This window comes from Notechis scutatus, chromosome 5 (genome assembly GCF_049901735.1).
Source record: "Notechis scutatus isolate UNSWTSFEM ecotype Mainland chromosome 5, rNotScu1.2, whole genome shotgun sequence".
Classification (NCBI taxonomy): domain Eukaryota; kingdom Metazoa; phylum Chordata; class Lepidosauria; order Squamata; family Elapidae; genus Notechis; species Notechis scutatus.
In genome coordinates, this window is record NC_142013.1 from 67,050,198 (window position 1) to 67,070,216 (window position 20,019).

Consider the following 20,019-nt stretch of genomic DNA (forward strand, 5'->3'; position numbering starts at 1 on the left):
TCTTCATTAAATATTGGACATTAGCTCAAAAATCAAGAAAAACCTCTTTTAAAACAAGCTGGACAGATTTACAAAATAAAAGCTGGTCACTGCAAATAACCTGGTGAAAAGTTTAATTGACACTGAAATAGCTATCCATCAGTCTACCATTCAGTTTATATAACCATCTTCAGGAGAGCATTATCAGCAGAAAACCTTTTCTCTGACCTCATCACAAAAGACATAGCCTAAGATACACAAAAAGAAAAGACAAGTTGCCATGATATAGTTCTACATTTTATCTCTTTAATTAAGTCCTTTGTGCTCTTCATTTGAGCAAAACAAATGCCCACTAAAGTATTCTTTCAGTTAAAAAAAATAGAAATTGCATGTTACTAAGATTATATGGCAGAACATATAAGCCAAAAGGTGCAATTTCATCATTGCCTCTTGGATGGTTCATAAGTTGTGAAGCCTAGCAGTGGGTTGTAGCAAGTTTTTCTTTGCACTTCTGATATCTGCTTAATCATTATTTCAACACAGACAAGGAAGAGGTAGAAAGGACTCACTGAACAAAGTGTGGAGTTACTGACTTTTATAAGGCATTTGACAAAGCCAATCATAGTTGCCTTCTTGATAAAACTTTAAAACATGAAAAAGTCTGAATACCAGACCAATACATAATGGACTGAACAATAATATCTAACATGTGGTCCTTAATGGATCTATTTTTGCATACAACTCATGAATTCTGACCTGGTCAAGTCTCTTCAACATATTTATAAATGACTCAGCAGGGGAATGGAAGGGTGACAATTCAAATCTCTAAAGTAGGAAACTGCTAACATCCTAGAAGATAAGGTCAATGTTCAAAGGATCTTGATTGACTTGAACATTTGGGCCTTTTCTAACAAAATGCACCTTGATTGCAAGAAACACAGGCTTCTGGACTTAGGTAGAAAAAAAAGCCAACGTAAAATTGAGTCAAAAGAACAGATACATTTAATTTCTAGAAAGTTATATACTGGTCAGATGCACTCAAATACTGTGTCACGTTTTAGCCACTACAATATAAGGATGATACCGAGGAACTGGAAAGAGAACAACAACAAAGCTGGTAAGGGCTTCGAGACAAAATCCAATTTCCTTAAATGTACGAAAAGGTAATCATCATAATCAATGTGTTTAAATATTCATTTTATAATATAAATATAACTATGATAATACCTACATGATAAAATATATCTAAAACACATGCTAAAGACCCATGAAACACAAATTACATGGGTATTATAGTCAGTCTCAAATTAAAAATAATTTATATACAACAAGAAATACTTTAATCAAATACATTTCTCTTTTCAAGGATTAATATTTTAAAAATAATTGGAGATGAAAAATTATGCAATAGCTTTTTTTACTTTTCATGTCAACATTTTAATATTTCACTTGGTAAAAAATCATAGTTATCTTAGGCATCAACTTTCAAACTAAGATTCTATGTTAGAAAACAATATACATGCTGGATAGAGATCACTCACTTATAGCGACATACTTCAGAAGAAGCTCTCTAAACCATACATATTTCATTGAAAGCCCAGGGTAACACTTCAAAAATGAACCAGCTAAACAAACTCCAATAGCTCTTGACAGAACTACACCTATTCTTTCCATTTTCAAAGCAGTGCAGAATTAATTACCAGTTCTATAGATCTATTGTAAGTATAATAGAGTAAAGAGCTATCACAGACACATTTATTGTAAAAGCACAATCCCAAGAGTGTCTAATAGAGGGCCAAAACGATTAACACAAATGCTTTGTCAGATCAAAGATAAAACCTGCACCACTCAATTGAGGGATGAATTAGAACAGTGGGTTATCTTTCAAATTAACCAGGGCAGTTAGTGAAGAAAATTTCATGAAAGTGTAATTCTTAGCCTTTGTGAATCCACACAGCAGGCATTCTGCCAGCTGACAAGATGATGAAATTTTCATGCTTAAAAAAGCCCTCTCTATTCCCCAATTTAGATTAGCTAGAATTTTTCTTTCTTTCCTTCCTTCCTTCCTTCCTTCCTTCCTTCCTTCCTCTTCTTTTTTTTGCTATGTGCTATTCTGAAAAAAAATGTTTAAAACTTAGATCAAGTTTTTTTAAAAATCACTATGGAAAAAAACCTTTGGATGTCTGCCACTTTAAAACTACAGTAGATGAAAATCACTCACTAAATTTATTAAATTTAAATTTAAACAAAGGAATTTATCATGGGACATGGTGAAAAAAGTAGTTCAGATGGAATGTGTTCAAATGGAATGTTCCCACCCAAGCACAAATTACTACAGGATTAGAAATATTTTTCAAAAAAAGTTTAAAAAGGTAACTTGTTATTTTTCATCAATATCATAGTATGATACACATTACCTTTTAAGAAAAAAGGTAAAAAACAGTCCAACAAAATCATCACATATAATCTGTTTTAACTACTTTTGTCTTGAGAACAAAATGGAATTTCCTGGAAAAATAGATAAAAATCAGGGGTCCTTGGTGCTCTCTGAGTTTGGTTGCTTTTTTGTAGAACTTTCATTACTCAAACTAGGTAACATCATAAGTGCTAATGATGCTGTGACTGTAGCATTGATTACATTACTTAGTTTGGGTAATGAAACACCTGTAAGAAAACAACTACGGTAAGTTCAGAGAGCACCAAGGACCCCTCATTTTAACCCTGAGCTACAAATATTTCCCTTTATTAGATAAAAATCATATCCTTTCCTAGATGTAAATGTTCTTTCCTTATTATCTTTCTGGTTTTCAAAATTAAGTGAAATTCCATCAACTCTGGGAGACTGCTACAGGTTTTGTAGCTGCCATCATTAAACCATATTATGATTTAAAAATTACTTTCTTTTTCTCTGGAGTAAAATAACTCATTGGAATGTTGAGACACTATAGCAGTACATCAATGGATGGATGGATGGAATTACTTTTACAGGTAATCCTTGCTTACCAGCCCCAATTGGGACTGTTAACTCTGTTGCTAAGTGTCATAGATGCTAAGTGAAAAATTATATGACCACACCAGACTTACATCACTTGTTTCCATTGTTAAGCGAATCACCAAGGTCATTAAGCAAGAAATCACATGATACAACTTGTGATTTTAGCTTCTTTGTTGACTGCTTGTAGGAAGTTGTTTATGAAGTGCACAAATGGCAATCATTCTGGGAGGACACTGTGACACCAATAAATACAAAACTTTTTCTGTCTTCAGTCACTAAACAAGAAAGTTAATAAGCAATGTCTACCTGTATTAAATAACTTAATTTTTTTTATAAACAGGTTCATTCAATTCTGAAAAATAACTGTAAAGTTCTGAAAATTGTCAGTCCCATAGACAAATCTAAGAAACCAATGCCTTATGGGTTTAAAACCACACCTATAAATAACCGATGCTTACAAGCCTGCATGTGTTTCTCTTGTCCCTCTACTTTGTCTTTAGGTATATTAGAGAGGAGCCCATCTGAGGTTTCTCAAGTTAGTTTCTTGAAATGAACTTAAGCTACAGTTGATAACAGATCTTCTCATTGTTCTTTAAAGCCTTTCTTTATGCCTGCTACTGCCTCCCTTACATCTGTATTCTACCTACACTTCCCAACTCCATCTCCCCTAATTTCCTTCTCTTTTTGAGAAATAAGTTGGGAGGACATATTAACACATAGTCGAATGCTAAGAATAAAGTTCCTGCCAAGTAACATTCCATCTAATAGTTTTAGTTTGCCCTGTCCATGGATGCTGATTAAGTGTATCAGTGTGTCAGAATCTATTGAGAGTATGTAAATGACATGGCTAAATTAATGCCTTCGGGTTGTCTAGTTGCTGATGTTGCTGCAGAGAAAAAGAAAATCTGAAGTTGCAAAGACACAAAATTGTGACAAATTATCTCATATCTTCCTAATGTGTATGTAATAAAAATCAGTTCACCTGAAAATAGCAGACAATGAAGAAATGGTTAACAGATCCATAAAGTAATCTCATATATTGATATAAACACAGATATTATACAGACTAATAGTAATAACATTATTTCTGCACGAAATCATCAACAGCAAATTCTAACCTGAAAATACATCAATATTACATCACAGATTTTTCAATGAAGCTATACCTTGCCAATTGTACTATCATACCCTTGAAGTTGCACTTTACATCACTACTACGGGGGGAGGGAGGGACAAAGAATTTAAAAAACCTAACTACAATAATTTTAATCAGTATTTTTACTTTCTACTGGTAATATTTTTCTAATAATCAGGGCCAAGGGTTTGAACAAATTAAATTATCAATTATAATTCTGATTTAATTCCAGTATTTCCCCCTTTTGTTGAGGCTGAAGATGCTTCAACTGATATAAAGATACCCAGACTCCCAACCTATTCATTTCCTGGCACTGAATTTAACAAAGAAAGATGAAGACATCTATAATCCTCTATCAGGAAAAGCCAAGTTTAGTTCTCCATTTCTCTATGTAATTAATTCCATGCCCTTGACCCAGTTAATATCACCACCCAAACTCAATAGTAATTGAATGAAGAAAGCATGTCTGGGGAGGAGGGAGTATAGAAAGAACACCTAGGGAAGGTGCAACATAAATTATGTAAAGTATTTATATATATGCAAATCAAAGTATTGAGAACTAGAGAAAAAACAACAGATAGACATATATACAGATTATTTAAAAGTTACATTAACACTATAGTACACAAATTTTAACTCAGAACTGAAGATTTTAAAAGATCAAGTGACAATTGTCATAGTCTAATAAATAGCACACTAGTACATGTTACATAAATACATGAGCTATGAGCCAATCTAGGTACTCTTTCTCTGTCCAACCTACCTCACAAAGTGCTTGTTATGGGAGAGAAAATAAACCTTTGGCTGGATAGAAGTATATGCTAAATAAAATACATTATACTATACTCAACAATATATGCCAGAAAGCAACTGGTAAACTTGTGGAACTGTCAATTAAGAATGGCTGTTAGATTCTATGGGAGTTGTGAAATGTCAATCTGGCTGGGAAAGTCTCCCAGAGCAGCTAATTTCAAATGTTATAGAAATAAACAGAGAGGTTTTAGTGGCAAGAAAATAAAAACTGAAGAAATGGCAATAGGAAATGTTGGGAGGGGAAGCAAAGACTTTAAGAAATATCAAAAGCAGAAGGAAAAAATTGAAAAGCAAGTAGCTCACATGGAAAGGACCTATTACTGGTAATAATCACTGTGAATTAACTGTTTATATGAACCAAAGCTACTCTTCAAGAAGTTCACAAAATACATTATAAATGTTATATACAGTATTTACAGAGATTTCCACAATATACAGAGGTTTTTATCCCAAGCCCAACATCCAGAGATTGTATGGGGAAAAAAAGTGATCAGGGCCTGGTGACCGTCAAAGCCACTGTCATGGATGAAACCCAGAGCATCCAGGAGCACATCAGTAAGGCTCCAAGATAAGCTGCTGAGAGAATGCCTGAGACAGCAGCACATATGAAGAAAAATCAAGCAGAAGTTGTGCCATGGCAAGATAAGACTGCATGGGATATACCACTGACAGATAGCTGAGGTGGCAGACAATGGGAAATCCTACCAGGGCTAGACTAAAAGACAGCATTGAGGCCCTGACCATATCAGCACAAGAACAGGCACTAAGCACCAGATCCATAGAAGTAGAGGTGTATCACACTAGAATATGAACCAAGATGCAGATTATGCAGAGAGGCTCAGAGACAGTCCAACATATACTGGTAGAGTATGGGATGCAGACAGGAATAGCATATGCTGAATGGCACAACCAGGTAGCTGGCATTCTGTACAGGAACATCTGTAGAGAATGTAGGTTAGACCCTCCTAAGTTTTAGATGGGGAATCCTTCTGGAGAATAAGAGGGTTAATATCCTGTGAGACTTCCAGATCCAGACAGACCAGCAGATACTTTTTAGTGATTGGCAAAGTCAACAAAATCAGGAAATTAGTTCCAAGATGGCATCTGTCTATTTACCTACCTACCTACCTAATTTATATAGTTGCTCTAATATCTAATTTATATAGAGGCATATAATTTATATATGAATGTATTTATGATGACTATGATCATGATTTATTATTTATATCTTTTATGTACACTGAGAGCTTACACACCGAAGACAAATTCCTTGTGTGTCCATTTGGCCAATAAAGAATTCTATTCTATTCTCATCTCACAGATTGGGGTGGTTCAGAACAAGTTAAAATATATGATGAGTCTCCAAATATTCTTTCATCAGAATATACTGGAAACACTAACATTGGATTGGTAAAATATATTTAATGTGTTCTTTTGTAATACGTATATTACCAATATCTAAACCTACACATCAACTTGAAATCAGCTATTTTGAAATGCTGGTGTCAGTACCTATTAATATATAGTAAACCATAAGCATATTCACAAATCTGACATGAGAATAACAAAATCACAACTATTAAATTTATGTCATGATCATTTTAAGTTAATTTTCAAATGGCATGTTAAATCAGCATCCCTATAATAAAAAATACTGGAGGTAATATTTTGCATAGTTTTAAAATAAAAGTACATTTTAAGAAAATATTACAGTTCAAATATGATTTTTAGCAGGTAGCAATTTTCACAGAACTGAACAAACATTGAAATCAAACTTTGTCATTAATCTTCTAAATAAACACTGTTCCCTAATTAGGGAACATGTTGGTGGCAGAATTCAAGGACACTCTTTGGGGAAAGGTATTTCCCCCCACTTATTATACAACTACACCAGAAATTGTGGTATTATATAATTTTGTAAAAAAAATAAAAAGCACAAATACATAAACGCTGCATATATGATATCATACTAAGTTTTAACTCATTCTTTAAATAATAGGCATTTTATATCAAAATGTGTTTTTCTGCTGATGGAACAAAATATTGCTTTTCTGCTTTTCCTTTAACTTTCTCCCCCTGCATTCCTCAGATCTACTCAGAGGGTTAGAACAGGGGTCCCAACAGCTGACTACTGGGCTGTGGGCTGTTGTCACCAGGCCTCATGAGTGACTGGCCAGTGAGCGTGAATATGCATGCAGGCACCCCAACTCATGATGTTGCGGTGTGGCACGTGTGCTAGTGATCTGTGAGTGTCATGCAGGTGCTGGCATCACTGCGAGCACATATACATCCCCACTTGCGCCAGTGTTGTGTGGGCACTAGCAATGCTGCAAGCTTCATGCAGGCACTAGTGTTGCTGCAAGCACACCCCACATTTGCGCTAGCATCCTGGCATCATGCAGATGCTATCATCGCTGTGAGCACACCCACCCACTTGAGCTAGCAATGCGGCATCACATAGGCGCTCTTGGGCCCGTTTGATCGCACGTACTATTGTGGCCCCATTCATGCATGCACGGCCCAGTTCGCGTAAAGGCACCTCCCCCCGGGTTAGAAGATTGTCCATCAGGGGTACATCTAATGAAACTCCATTTTGAAAATAGAAGACTGAGTGTAGTTTGCTAAATTTCTGATACATTAGGTTTAATTATATTGATCTAATGGACAACAAAACTACAATAATTTCTCTGGCCATTTACATAGTTCCACATAATCCTATAAATTTATGCTCATTGTCTAGACTTTTTAGTTCTATTTCTTCTAGCTAAACCAAATAAACTATACCCATATTAAGTATATTTTCCCAAATACTAATATATTGCCAAACTAGAAAAAGCATTTTAAAAGACACTGTGATTAATTTTTAAATAGAAAAACTGGTGTATACTAAAAATTGATGACTTTTCCAAAGATGCTACTTTATAAACACTATTGTTAGTCCACATTTATATTACTTCTATTTAGATAACAGTCTATATTTCTGAAATTTATCAACTTACGCTAAGTTCAGTCTGTATTTGCAACTATTCTTGGAAAACTCTTTTTACAATTTTTAATTCAGCAAAAAACTTTTACATTATTACAATATGTTAATATTAATTCTCAGAATAAGTTCTATGAGTGTACACTCCTGCAACATTTCAGTTAAGAAACTACAGTCCTAAAAGGAACTAAAGGAAACCTTTTGCTTAGTAGTTGTTACTGTGCTTTTCAGAAAGAACTTCATGGAAATCTAAGATCAGTCTGATCCTATACACAAACTAGAGAGAAACAGTTTCACTCTTCTATTGACAGAAAGAGCACTTAAGATAGCAGTCACTAATACCCGGTGTCTGGGTTTGTTTCTCTTTTCCTTCCTTTGTATCAATGTTGACAGCATGAACTATATTATCAATTCAACTTGAAATATGATTGTTAATGCAATTGATTTTCAGCTAAAAAATAGGACAAAAGGGATTTAAGATAGCAAACAAAAATTTCCTACTGTTAATTCAAACTACCTGTAATTCAAGCATTTCACTACTTATTATGTCTATGGCCATAATAAAGACTTGCTTCGATTTGATTTTTTATCACTATGACAAAAATGCTGCAGAAAGGTACTTGCATGTTCTGTAACATTTTATAAATAAGCCTCTATACTATCATTTATTACATAGTTTGAAATTTGAAACACTTCAGAAAATAATACTAATACTTCAAAAGTGATTTGTATACTGTTTCAAATTTAGTTAAAATATTTTAATTAAATTTCCAAAACCAGCATCAACTATAACATTAGACTGGTTCAGAGAATACAATCTCAGTGAGATATCAGTATATTAGGGATAAACAGTATGATAATATGTCCCTATCCTCAATCACCAACCTCTTCACAGCTTGGAAGATACTCTGATTTTTCAAGTCTTAATTTCTTTGAGTCTAAAAACTGTGATTTAAGTCCTTCCACTAAATAAAGATATGAAAGGAAAAAGTCTTCTCATATCTTGGTCTGAACTAAGCTTTTAGTTGTCCTACTTCAGAAACTAAGATGCTTAAGAAACTACATCAGGAATGTGAGGTAGAATATGAGGCAGGATCAAATCAGCCTAATGCTATTTCACGTTAATTAAACCATGATTTAGCATTTCAATATCATGTCATTTAACCGGACATTTGTTATTTAATACATTGATTCAATCAGGAAAAGATGTGGTTAAATACAGACTAACAGTAAGTTACTCACACAGTAATATTTTTTTATGAAGCCTCTTATATCCAAGATTAACTTGTTGTTAATCTGCATAGAGTAATTTAAAAGATTTTCATTACATCCTTCTGGATTACAGCATAGCACACTGGCTTTAAATTTTCCATCCTGGAGATAAAAAATGAAAATCAAAATCAAAATTTGGGTATACATATTGAAGGCAACTTTGCAATAGGATCTCATGCAAGAACACATTTTAAAAATATACAATCTATCTTAGCATTTTGTTGTTGACAACTGATTTTACATACTATACTGAATATACTGAACATTAGTGGAACATTTGCAAGCTTGGTATCCAAACATAATTTTTAATATATCTCTCAGAAATGGGACTAAGATAAATAAAAATACATAATAAAGAAAATACTGTAGATAGCAGATAGGCTTTGAGACTCCCCTTACTATTACTGCTTAAAAATTGTATTTTTACGATCTAATCTAACAATTTTTGCACTAAAAACATTGTAATTCCAGGTGAAAAAAACTGCAGAGCTTGATATCTGCTCTTTTTACACTTAAGACCATCTGTAAGTTGTCAATCCTCTGTGCAAGTAACTATCTTATTATTTTCTATCTTCATTTACAGCTGTAATGAAACAAAGTCAAGGATTTACCAAGTATTGGCTGATCTTTGTCTGCCTTTCCCTCTCACTTGCTTCCAACAACTGCTTTGTTTTGATTCAAAGAACACAAAACATCTGCTGTTTGTCCAAATTAACTTAAAATAATTACTTTTAATTTAGATAAAGAATTTATTTGCTTTAACTCCCAAGGTTTTCACTATCCCACAGCCTGCTAATTTGCCAATAACTACTGCATGCATAACATTGCAACAGAGTTAAAAATATCTGGCTCTATTTCAAGTTTTGATCCAAGGTCACAGATACATTTTTGGCAGTACTTCTGAACGTGAATTTACCCGATGTATCTTTATGTCTGATGTGCAAAGACAGCAGGAAAGATAATATTTATAAAACTGCTACATAAAAGGAAAGAGAAATGTAAAAATACAAATAATTATGCAGGAAAAGTCATCTAATTCTAATTAGTTTATTTTAGAATAATTAATATTTAAATAGAATTTATAAACTAAGCAGTCTGACATACAATGTGAAATATTTTGTACAATTGCCAAAATGTCATGAAAAAACAGGCAAAATTAATTTGAGGTTAATATATAAAAGCCCATTATTGAAACTCTTAATGTAGGGTTTTTCTTTTCCCTTAGTATCTTGTCCAAAGCAGACAATTCCTTTCAAAAATTGTAAATACCATATACTAACCAAGTACCGAAAGACATTATCATAAATATTTTCTGTCCCACATTTTGGACAAGCAAACTTGAATCTCTTGCAGTCTTTATATTTTTCTTCATCAGTTTGCTGAATTGGGCCACCAAACAAATCATATTTTTCATCTTTATGGTAATGTTGATGGACTTTGAACTGTGAGGGATCCATTCCTGTTAATAAGAAATATAAATTCAAAGTCTAAAGAAAGCAATTCTTTGCCACATCAGCTTCAAATGGGAGTTGCAAATTCCAAAATAGAACTGAATTCTCAGGATGAGATACTTTTAAAAAAATACATTTTCTCATTTTAACCTAGAATAAAGATCTCAGCAATATGATGAAATTACCTATCTTTCCACACAAAATTGCTTTATAAATAAAGCAAGTACAATGCATAATCTGTCATGGGGAGTATGCAGCAGAACATTTGTTTATGAACATGCTACTTCTAGAGAATAGATTTATTGCTATTTTCCTTTAGTGACACAGTGAATTTTGAATAAAATTGTGCATCTTTATTAGAAAACAGAATGGCACCATTAAAATGAAAGAGAGATTATAAAAACCCATTAAAAGAAGCTTGGCTGGATTGTTATTAGATACTTCTTTAAGACTGCACACAACTGCCAACTCAAGACTTCAATGTAGTGGTTGATTTCATTTTGGCTCAGTGGTTAACAGCATGTAGTTTCAATCTAATGCAGTCGTTAAAATTCAGCAGCATAAAAAAGTCAGAATTGAAGATAAAAAAGCATTTTTGATTATTAGAATCCAGAAAGTTTTTTTTTTAAATGAGCATATTTCTTTTTGTACAAATATGTTTTGTATTTAGAATTATACAATAAGCATCAGGATAGGTTAAAATTCTCAAATAAAGATTACTAATTTAACAGACCATACAGAAAAAATAATTTAGATGAATACTGCTACAGAGTCAAACCGTATTTGAAAGAAAGAAAGAAAGAAAGAAAGAAAGAAAGAAAGAAAGAAAGAAAGAAAGAAAGAAAGAAAGAAAGAAAGAAAGAAAGAAAGAAAGGAGGGAGGGAGGGAGGGAGGGAGGGAGGAAGGAAGGAAGAGGAGATGGCAGTACTAATAAGCATTTTACCTCAATAAAATTTGGCAATATACATTCCATAAGCATTTCTATTTCTAGTGATGAAAGAGAGGAATGTATTCCAGTGAGGAATAAAATTAGGAGTACTTTCTACAGGGTAAGAAAGTCCTTGACATACCCATAAGTTGTTTTGATAAAGATCTCTTTGTTTAAATTCATTGATGTGATGATACTTATATTTGGCATTATTCCCTGTCTAATTTTATGAAATAAAAGACTGGCCTTCTTAAAAAGAATGTTCAATATTCAACTAAAATTAGTTCATGTGTTTATTAGAAGTGCAAGCTACATACTACCTTTGCTGAAGCAATTATAAAATGTTTGCATACATATCACTGTACTTCTAATTCTATTCTGGAGCGTGGTTGATGAATTGAACTCTGAGAACTGGTGCCCAATTTATCTACTTAATGCTTTAGAACGTTATTGCCATAAAATATATTATGTATTTGGATTCTTAAAGTACTATTAATAAAATGGTATGAAATTCTGATTATCAATTATCAATCACAGATAGGACTATAATAAATCCCTTCAATAAAGAATGCTAGTTAAAACATTATTGAAAATTATTTTCTATTGTAATATTTTAAATTCAATTTTTTAAAAACCTTGAACTTTATTTACACTTTGGTTCATTTAATTAATAATCAGAGCAGCACAAGTAACCCTTTTGTTGTTAAAAAGGAATTAGATACAGATTTAGCAGTAGAAATTTAGTTATGTCAGTAAAATCCCATCAACAACAATTAATGCTATAAAATCACAATTATGATCCTGAGTCAATAAAGCATTTAAATAAATTTAATGCTTCTGTTTCAGAAGTATAATTTCAAATAAATAATAACATTGTATTTCTATCACAGATTATTTCTTAGGTGCATTAATGCACTTTTGAACAATAATTTCAGTATCTCCAGTCTTGAAAAAATTAAGTTAGCTAATAGCACATTTCAAATCTACAAGGCAGATTTGAATATCTAAATCTAAAGATATATTCATATTTATCTAATATCTACAGATTTATTCATATTTATATCTAATATCTACAGATTTATTCATATTTATCTCACGGATGTCGCTGTCAAAATTCATTCTAATCTATATTCTCACACATGCTGTGTATAACTGTAAAGTCAAACAATCACTTTAACCACAAACTGATGTATTATGTTAGAAGTCATTATATAGTCTGTCATTTAATTGAAGTAAAGGCCCAGTAATCGTTGATCAGATCACACCTTGGGGAAAATATAGAAATGTAAAATCTCAATTATTATGTAGTATTTAAGTTATATAATAATTGCTAGGATAATTATGCCTTGTAGTCATACACTTATATAAAAATTCTATTTAATCTCAATTGGCAAGATGATTAGATGCATTATTTCAAAAATTACCTATTTTTTAAAAATAAATTGATTAATAAGCTTTACTTCTGTATATGCAAGTTTAAAGTTAATCACCTTGTAGCTTACTTCATGAAATATTTTGAGAAACAAACTGAAAATGGTGTCTAGTGCTGCCATCTAGAGGTTTCCAGTCTGAATTTCTAAAAATAACAATTGTTTTCAAGTGCCTGGACCACGATTATTCATTCACCCTACAAAAACTCAACTTTAAGAAATATTAAACTATGAAAAATGCTTAGGATATACATGAGGGTTGCTAGTTTGAAAATTTATTATAACATTATAGTCTGTAAAAATGTATTTATTTAGCTAAAACAGCACCAACTAACCAACAAATAAATAACATTTTGTTGTTTAACTCCAAATTTATTTAAAAACCAGGGGTGGAAGGTGGGGAATTGGCAATCTTATGCTCACAAGACCAATAGATACTGCCCCACTGATCCTCAAAATTAAAACAAAATTAATTTAAAATTTAAATAGCCAAAATCCAACTTCACATATGAGATGTCATAAAATCTGTACTCTTTTATATTATATTTATTTTAAATGAATGTACTTTTATTTTGTAGAAATAAAATAGTCTCAGAAATGGGTCTTTGCGAGGGTTGCATCGATGGGATGAACCTTGCAGTGGCACCACTGCTCATGCACGCAATGCCACAACAAGCTTTGCAGCGTCCTGCTGCAAGAAGCCTTGTGAAGACCCATTTCTGGAAGAGTTTGGGGAGAGAAACAAGCCAGGGTCTCTGCTGCTTCTGCTTTCCTTATGTGCAGTCAAAAGTTAGCAAAATGCAGGAAGGTGAAATGCTAAGATTGACCCATACCCACACCTCACATATTAACCCCACTTTCTCAGCCTACTACCTAAGCAACCCTCCCCTCCTGCTGACGTTTTAGGAATACCTTGCAAGTAAATTCACCCACCATTTCACCATGAACTACCCCACTCCCAACTGAGGGCAAAGCTAAAACATGAAAAAGCTGCAACTGTGGCTTCAACAGCGCCTGCTCGCTGGCCTCAAGCATGCTCAGCGAGCACCAGCAATGTCTCTTGTGACAGCAGAGGCAAGAGCCAAAGTGCCGTTTTCAGCTTCTCTGGGATGCTGAGCTGCCCTGAAGTATAGGGCAAAATAAAATTAAGACACCCCCGAAAATAAGCCCAGGTGCTTATTTCGGAAGGCAAAAGAAAATAAACCCGGGTCTTATTTTGGGAGAAACATAGTACTGAAAATGACTACCCTATAATTAGGTCTTCAGTAATGAAAAACTCCTCTGAAATCAAACTATTCTCTGAAAGAAGAAACCATCATTGCTATAACCCGAAAATGGTTTGAATGCACCTGCAAAAAGATATTAAAGTCAATAGTTTGTACAAGTTTATATCATTTGCATTATAGGTCTTTCTTCAAATGAGATACAAACGAACACTTTTAGTAGGACTCACCTAAGTTTATTCCCTTCAACAAACAAGCTAGACTTCTCCAATTAGCATAAAGTTTGATATCCTGGCTGAGAAATCAAATATATCATATCTGGAGGTCATGAGATTAGGATAGTCTGAACAAAGCGATAATAATCCAACTAGATAACATTCTCATAAACTAATACAAAATCTTCCCTGAGAAATATGGATTAAGTTGGTTTGGATTTCTTAATACAAAATTAACCTTTAAAGTCAGTAATGACACAGGATTTAACATCATGATCTCTATTTAAAGTATCAAGCTGCACTTGGTTTATAATTACTTTATAACCAAAGCACTGATTAACCAAAACACTGATTGATGTTTCATATGTTATTCATCTTTTCCATTAGGCTCCATAAGTAACATCTGATAGAAATATAGGATGCACATTTAAAGAACAAGACAACCTATTGTATATGTTTAAAATATTGCTATGTATTGTTTTAAGAGCAGATTGGATTTACCATAACTGGGCTAGTTTCATTAAAGAATGTATGAGCAATAGAAACTATGGATGTACATTTCTGCTGCTAGTTTAAGATTTCAGGAAAGGCCATATAAGATTTCAAAAAATTAGTACAGGTAGTCCTTGACTTACAACAGTTCATTTAGTGACTGTTCAAAGTTACAACAGCACTGAAAAAGTGACTAATAGCAACAGCATTTAGACTTATATACAGCTTTCCAGCCCCCTCTAAGCAGTTTACAGTCAGCATATTGCTCTCAATAATTTGGGTCTTCATTTTAGCCACCTTGGAAGGATAGAAGGATGAGTCAAACTTGAGCCTGGTGAGTTTTGAACTGCCAAATTGCAGGTAGCCAGCAGTTGGCAGAAGTAGCCTGCAGTAATGCACTCTAACCACTGCGCCACTGCAGCTCATGACCATTTTTCACACCATTGCATCACTAATGGTCGTGTGTGTAGAGCTGCAGAAAACCTCAGCTCCAATCAATAACTCTGAAACAGACATGTTCTCAAAGTATCCTTTTATTAGAGTAGTAAACTGGCACATCTGGGAAATCCCAAATCTGAAAGTTCCGGGTTTCCCTCCAATAAGTAAAAAAATTACAAATCCACCCCCTGCCCCCTCATTGTATCACATACCCCAATCACCATCCATCCCAACTTGAGACATCCCCTCTATTTTGTCCGACCAGAGGCAAAAAAAACTTTAGACCACTGCTACGCAACAGTAAAAGATGCTTATAGGTGTTTACCATGAGCAGCTGTGGGACACTCTGATCATTGCATGATTCACCTTGTACCTGCCTACAGACAAAGACTTAAAACCACGAAACTAACAATTAAATCAGTGAGGACTTGGACTGATGAGGCAAAGCTGAAACTTCAGGCTTGTCTGAATTGCACTGCCTGGAATGTTTTTGAAGATACCTCTGCAAACCTAGATGAGCTCACAGATACTGTAACATCATATGTCAGCTTCTGCGAAGATTTATGTGTACCAACAAGGAATCTGCTAATATATAGTAACACTAAACCTTGGTTCACAGCTAAACTTAAGCAGCTATGTCATTCCAAAGAGGAAGCCTACAAAAAAGGCAATAGAATGCTGTACAATCAGGCCAGAAACGTATTAACAAGAGAGACCAGAGCAGCAAAAAGAAGCTACTCTGAAAAGTTAAGGAATCAGTTCTCAACGAATGAACCAGAAAACATGTGGAAAACTCTTAAAAACATCACTGGCTTCAGCAAACCTCCTTCCCAGGCAGAAGGAAATCAACAACTAGCAGGTGACCTGAATGTGTTTTACTGCAGGTTTGAAAAGAAACTACAGCCACCTATCTCCACAACCCACATCTCAAACACACCAACAACAGCCAAGCCTCCTACAACTGGCCCCAACCCATTGGGTTCACAATCTCTAGTGATCACAGAAAAAGAAGTGCAAGATCTATTTCACAGATAAAAGCCAGGAAAAGCACCAGGGCCAGACAAAATAACTCCTTCTTGCTTAAAAGTCTGTGCTGACCACTTGGCCCCCATTTTCACCTGAATCTTCAATAAATCACTAGAGATGTACTATGTTCCTTCTTGCTTCAAACGCTCTACTATTATCCCAAAGAAGCCCTCCATCAAGGAACTGAATGACTACAGACCAGTTGCTCTAACATCTGTAGTTATGAAAATCTTTGAAAGGCTTGTGCTGTCCCACCTGAAAACCATCACAATCCGCTGTTAGATCCCATGCAGTTTGCATACCGAGCAAATAGATCGACAGATGCTGCTGCTAATATGGCTCTACACTACATCCTACAAGGATCCTCTTTGTACACTTCAGTTCAGCATTCAATACCATCATTCCAGATATTCTTCTAACTAAATTAAACCAGCTAGCGGTACCTGAACACACTTGTAAGTGGATCATAAGCTTCCTAACGGACAGGAAGCAGCAGGTGAAGCTAGGCAGAATCACATCTGATACCTGTACAATTACCCCCCCCCCCAAGGCTGTGTGCTTTCTCCACTTATCTTCTCCCTATATACCAATGACTTTATCTCAAATGATCCATCTGTTAAAATACTGAAGTTTGCAGATGATACAACAGTGATTGGTCTCATTTGAGACAACAATGAATCCGCACATAGACAGGAGGTTGTACAACTTGCCTCGTGGTGTAACCGGAACAATCTGGAACTAAACACACTCAAAACCGTAGAAATGGTGGTAGACTTTAGGAGAAAACCTCCCATAAATTACCACCTCTTACAATGCTAGACAACAGAGTGTCAACAATAGAGACCTTCAAAATTTTTAGGTTCTATCATATCACAAGACTTAAAATGGATACCTAACATCAAAAACATCATCAAAAAAGCACAACAAAGAATGTTCTGCTGATACAGTTCTACAGAGGAATTATTGAATCTGTCATCTGCACATCTATAACTGTCTGGTTTGGTTCTGCAACCCAACAAAACAGACACAAACTTCAGAGAGTAACCTCTGACTGCAGAAAAAACAATTACTACCAACCTGCCTTCAATCGAGGATCTGTATACTGCATGAGTCAAAAAAAAGGGCTGTGAAAATATTTACAGACACCTCACATCCTGGACATAAAATGTTTCAACTCCTACCCTCAAAACGACATTATAGAGCACTGCACACCAGAACAACTTGACAAGGACATTTTTTTCTCGAATGGCATCACTCCCTCAACACTGTCCAACTACTTACAAAGTCTGCATTACTATTACTATTAATCTTCTCATCACTCCTTATCACCCATCCCCTCCCACTTGTGACTGTATGACTGTAATTTTGTCGCTTGTATCCTTACGATTTATATTGACTGTTTCCTAGTATGATTTGATTGCTTATTGTACCCTATGACTATTATTAAGTGCTGTACCTTATGATTCTTGACTCTTGATGAATGTATCTTTTCTTTTATGTACACTGAAAGATTTGCACCAAGACAAATTTCTTGTGTGTCCAATCACTTGGCCAATAAAGAAGTCTATCTATCATCGATCTATCTAACCATTCCTCAGCCAAGTGCAGAAATAACATGACCTTGACTTTAAAAAAGAATACTATTATGTCTAACCACATACGCTCCACAAAATTCCCCCCTCCCATTTTCCCAGGCTCAAGAATGAAGCTAATATGGCTTCCAAAACTGTCAGAAGTGACTTACATACAGATACTTGACAACAAGTTCACATTTATGATGATTGCAGTATCTTGGGGTCATATGATCCCCTTTTGCAACCTTCTGACAAGCAAAATGAATGGAAAATCTATATTCTATTTAGCAGCCATGTTACTAACTTAACTGCAATGATTCACTTAACAAATGTGGCAAGAAAAGTCGTAAAATGGGACAAACCTTACTTAACAAATTTCTCACTTAGCAATATATATCTTGGTTCAATTGTGGCCGTAAATTGAGGACTACCTGTGCTATGAGCTTGTTGAGGTAATCTTCAATTCAACATCTCATAAACATCTGTCTCACTAGGCCAGATGATTTTAGTCATTCATTAGTCATCTCATATATAGATGCTTCCTGTATAAATGTAACCAGCAATCTTTATTTCTTTATCTCTTCCAAAAATAGCCGTAATAGCATGGAAGGCATATTCTCATAACATATACGAATTCTCAGATTTTTGTTCACCAATCAATATTAAGAATAAGTACTAGAAAAATAAACACCGCTATACTTACCAAGCCATGCTGCAATAAGAACGGAATCAATTCCATCTATGGGTTCACAGATACGAGCTACCACTGGATGAATTTGTTGTGACAAGTAATACTGAACATCAATAGTAAGATTTCCTTGTTTCTTCAGTTGTTCCGGAGCATATGCTCTCTGGCTGGCACTCAGATTTGACCCATCCTTCATCAAAAGAATGAATTTGTTGACACAAGTTGTATTCTTCCCCACCCTCACCCTTTTTGGTCAGTCTTGACTTCTGGTAAGTGCTTGGACAAATCCATACAGTTTTCTTGCAACATTTTTAGAAATGGTTTGCAATTGCCTTTCTTCTAGGGCTAAGAGAGAGGGACTGCCACAAAGCTAGCTGGGCTGGCAGGATTAGAACCCAATCTCCTGGTTTCTAGTCCACCACCTTTAACTTGCATCAACTGGCTCTCTGATCCAGTCTGTCCTTTATTTACAAAGTATATAAAAAGGAGTGTAGTATTTATTTACCATTAATGTACTATACGGATTAGTTTTGTTTTTGTTTCTAAGTGGGAAAAAGATACTTTTAAAATAACAAGAATGCTTTTACCTGGCAGATAACATATGACACTGTGTCCCCAGCTTTCAGCTTTCTACCTTCTTGAGAATTCATCCACAAGGCAACATGCACATGAGGCAAGCTTTTCTTGTCTGGGTAATCTTGGGGATCTTTTGTTAATGCCTACAGGTCAAAGAAAGGTGGCTACTGAATTATATGTGCCATACAGAACATTGTAACATTAAGTGATCCTTTAAAATCTAGTCATAATCACTATTTCACTATTCCTTTCTGACTGCCACTCTAGGAAATGTTCTTAGGTGAACATCAGAAAAATTTATTGATTGTTTTATTTATGTTTGCTACCCATCTAACTGTGAGGTGACTCTGAGTGGCTTACAACATCAAAATAAAATCATAAATATATTTACAATTCAAATTGCCACGAAGCCAAGGGATAAATTTGCTTTAATTTTTTTTTTTTTTTACTGCTCAGAATTCCTTTAGATACATAGACTGCTATGTATATGTGCTTGATTGATTTTAGAATATTTGCAGGTTGACTTTAGGGGAATAAATACTTCAAAGCAACCAAAGCAATTGAACATTTTTCAAAAGTAACATTAAAATTTCATATTAACATAGCTTGTTTTCTCTCCAACAAATAGTTTGGGATTCCTAACCATGATGTAGTGGACATTCACTCTTATATACACAATATACATGGGAAGGACAGCGTTATTATTCTATTATAGTCAGTAGCAATGTCAGATTGGGGAAAAAAAGCAGGATTCTCTCTTCTGTAAAATCTTCATTCTTACCTTTGTCCTATCTACTATCA

The 20,019-nt window shown here is 34.4% G+C and overlaps 1 protein-coding gene across 4 annotated transcripts in view; it reads right to left on the minus strand.

The window, feature by feature from the left end:
• Positions 1-20,019, minus strand: part of POLA1 (DNA polymerase alpha 1, catalytic subunit) — a 360,204-nt gene that overhangs the window by 181,320 nt on the left and 158,865 nt on the right. For 3 of the 4 annotated variants that reach the window (XM_087966893.1, XM_087966892.1, XM_087966891.1), the window contains exons 31-34: positions 19,230-19,361; positions 18,658-18,832; positions 10,458-10,636; positions 9,148-9,279 (exon numbers count right to left, since the gene is read on the minus strand). In XM_087966893.1, the coding sequence (XP_087823019.1) occupies positions 9,148-9,279; positions 10,458-10,636; positions 18,658-18,832; positions 19,230-19,361 (618 nt within the window). Of the gene's footprint in view, positions 1-73; positions 228-9,147; positions 9,280-10,457; positions 10,637-18,657; positions 18,833-19,229; positions 19,362-20,019 lie in introns of those variants that run through there. The other variant, XM_087966894.1, reaches the window with a different exon arrangement.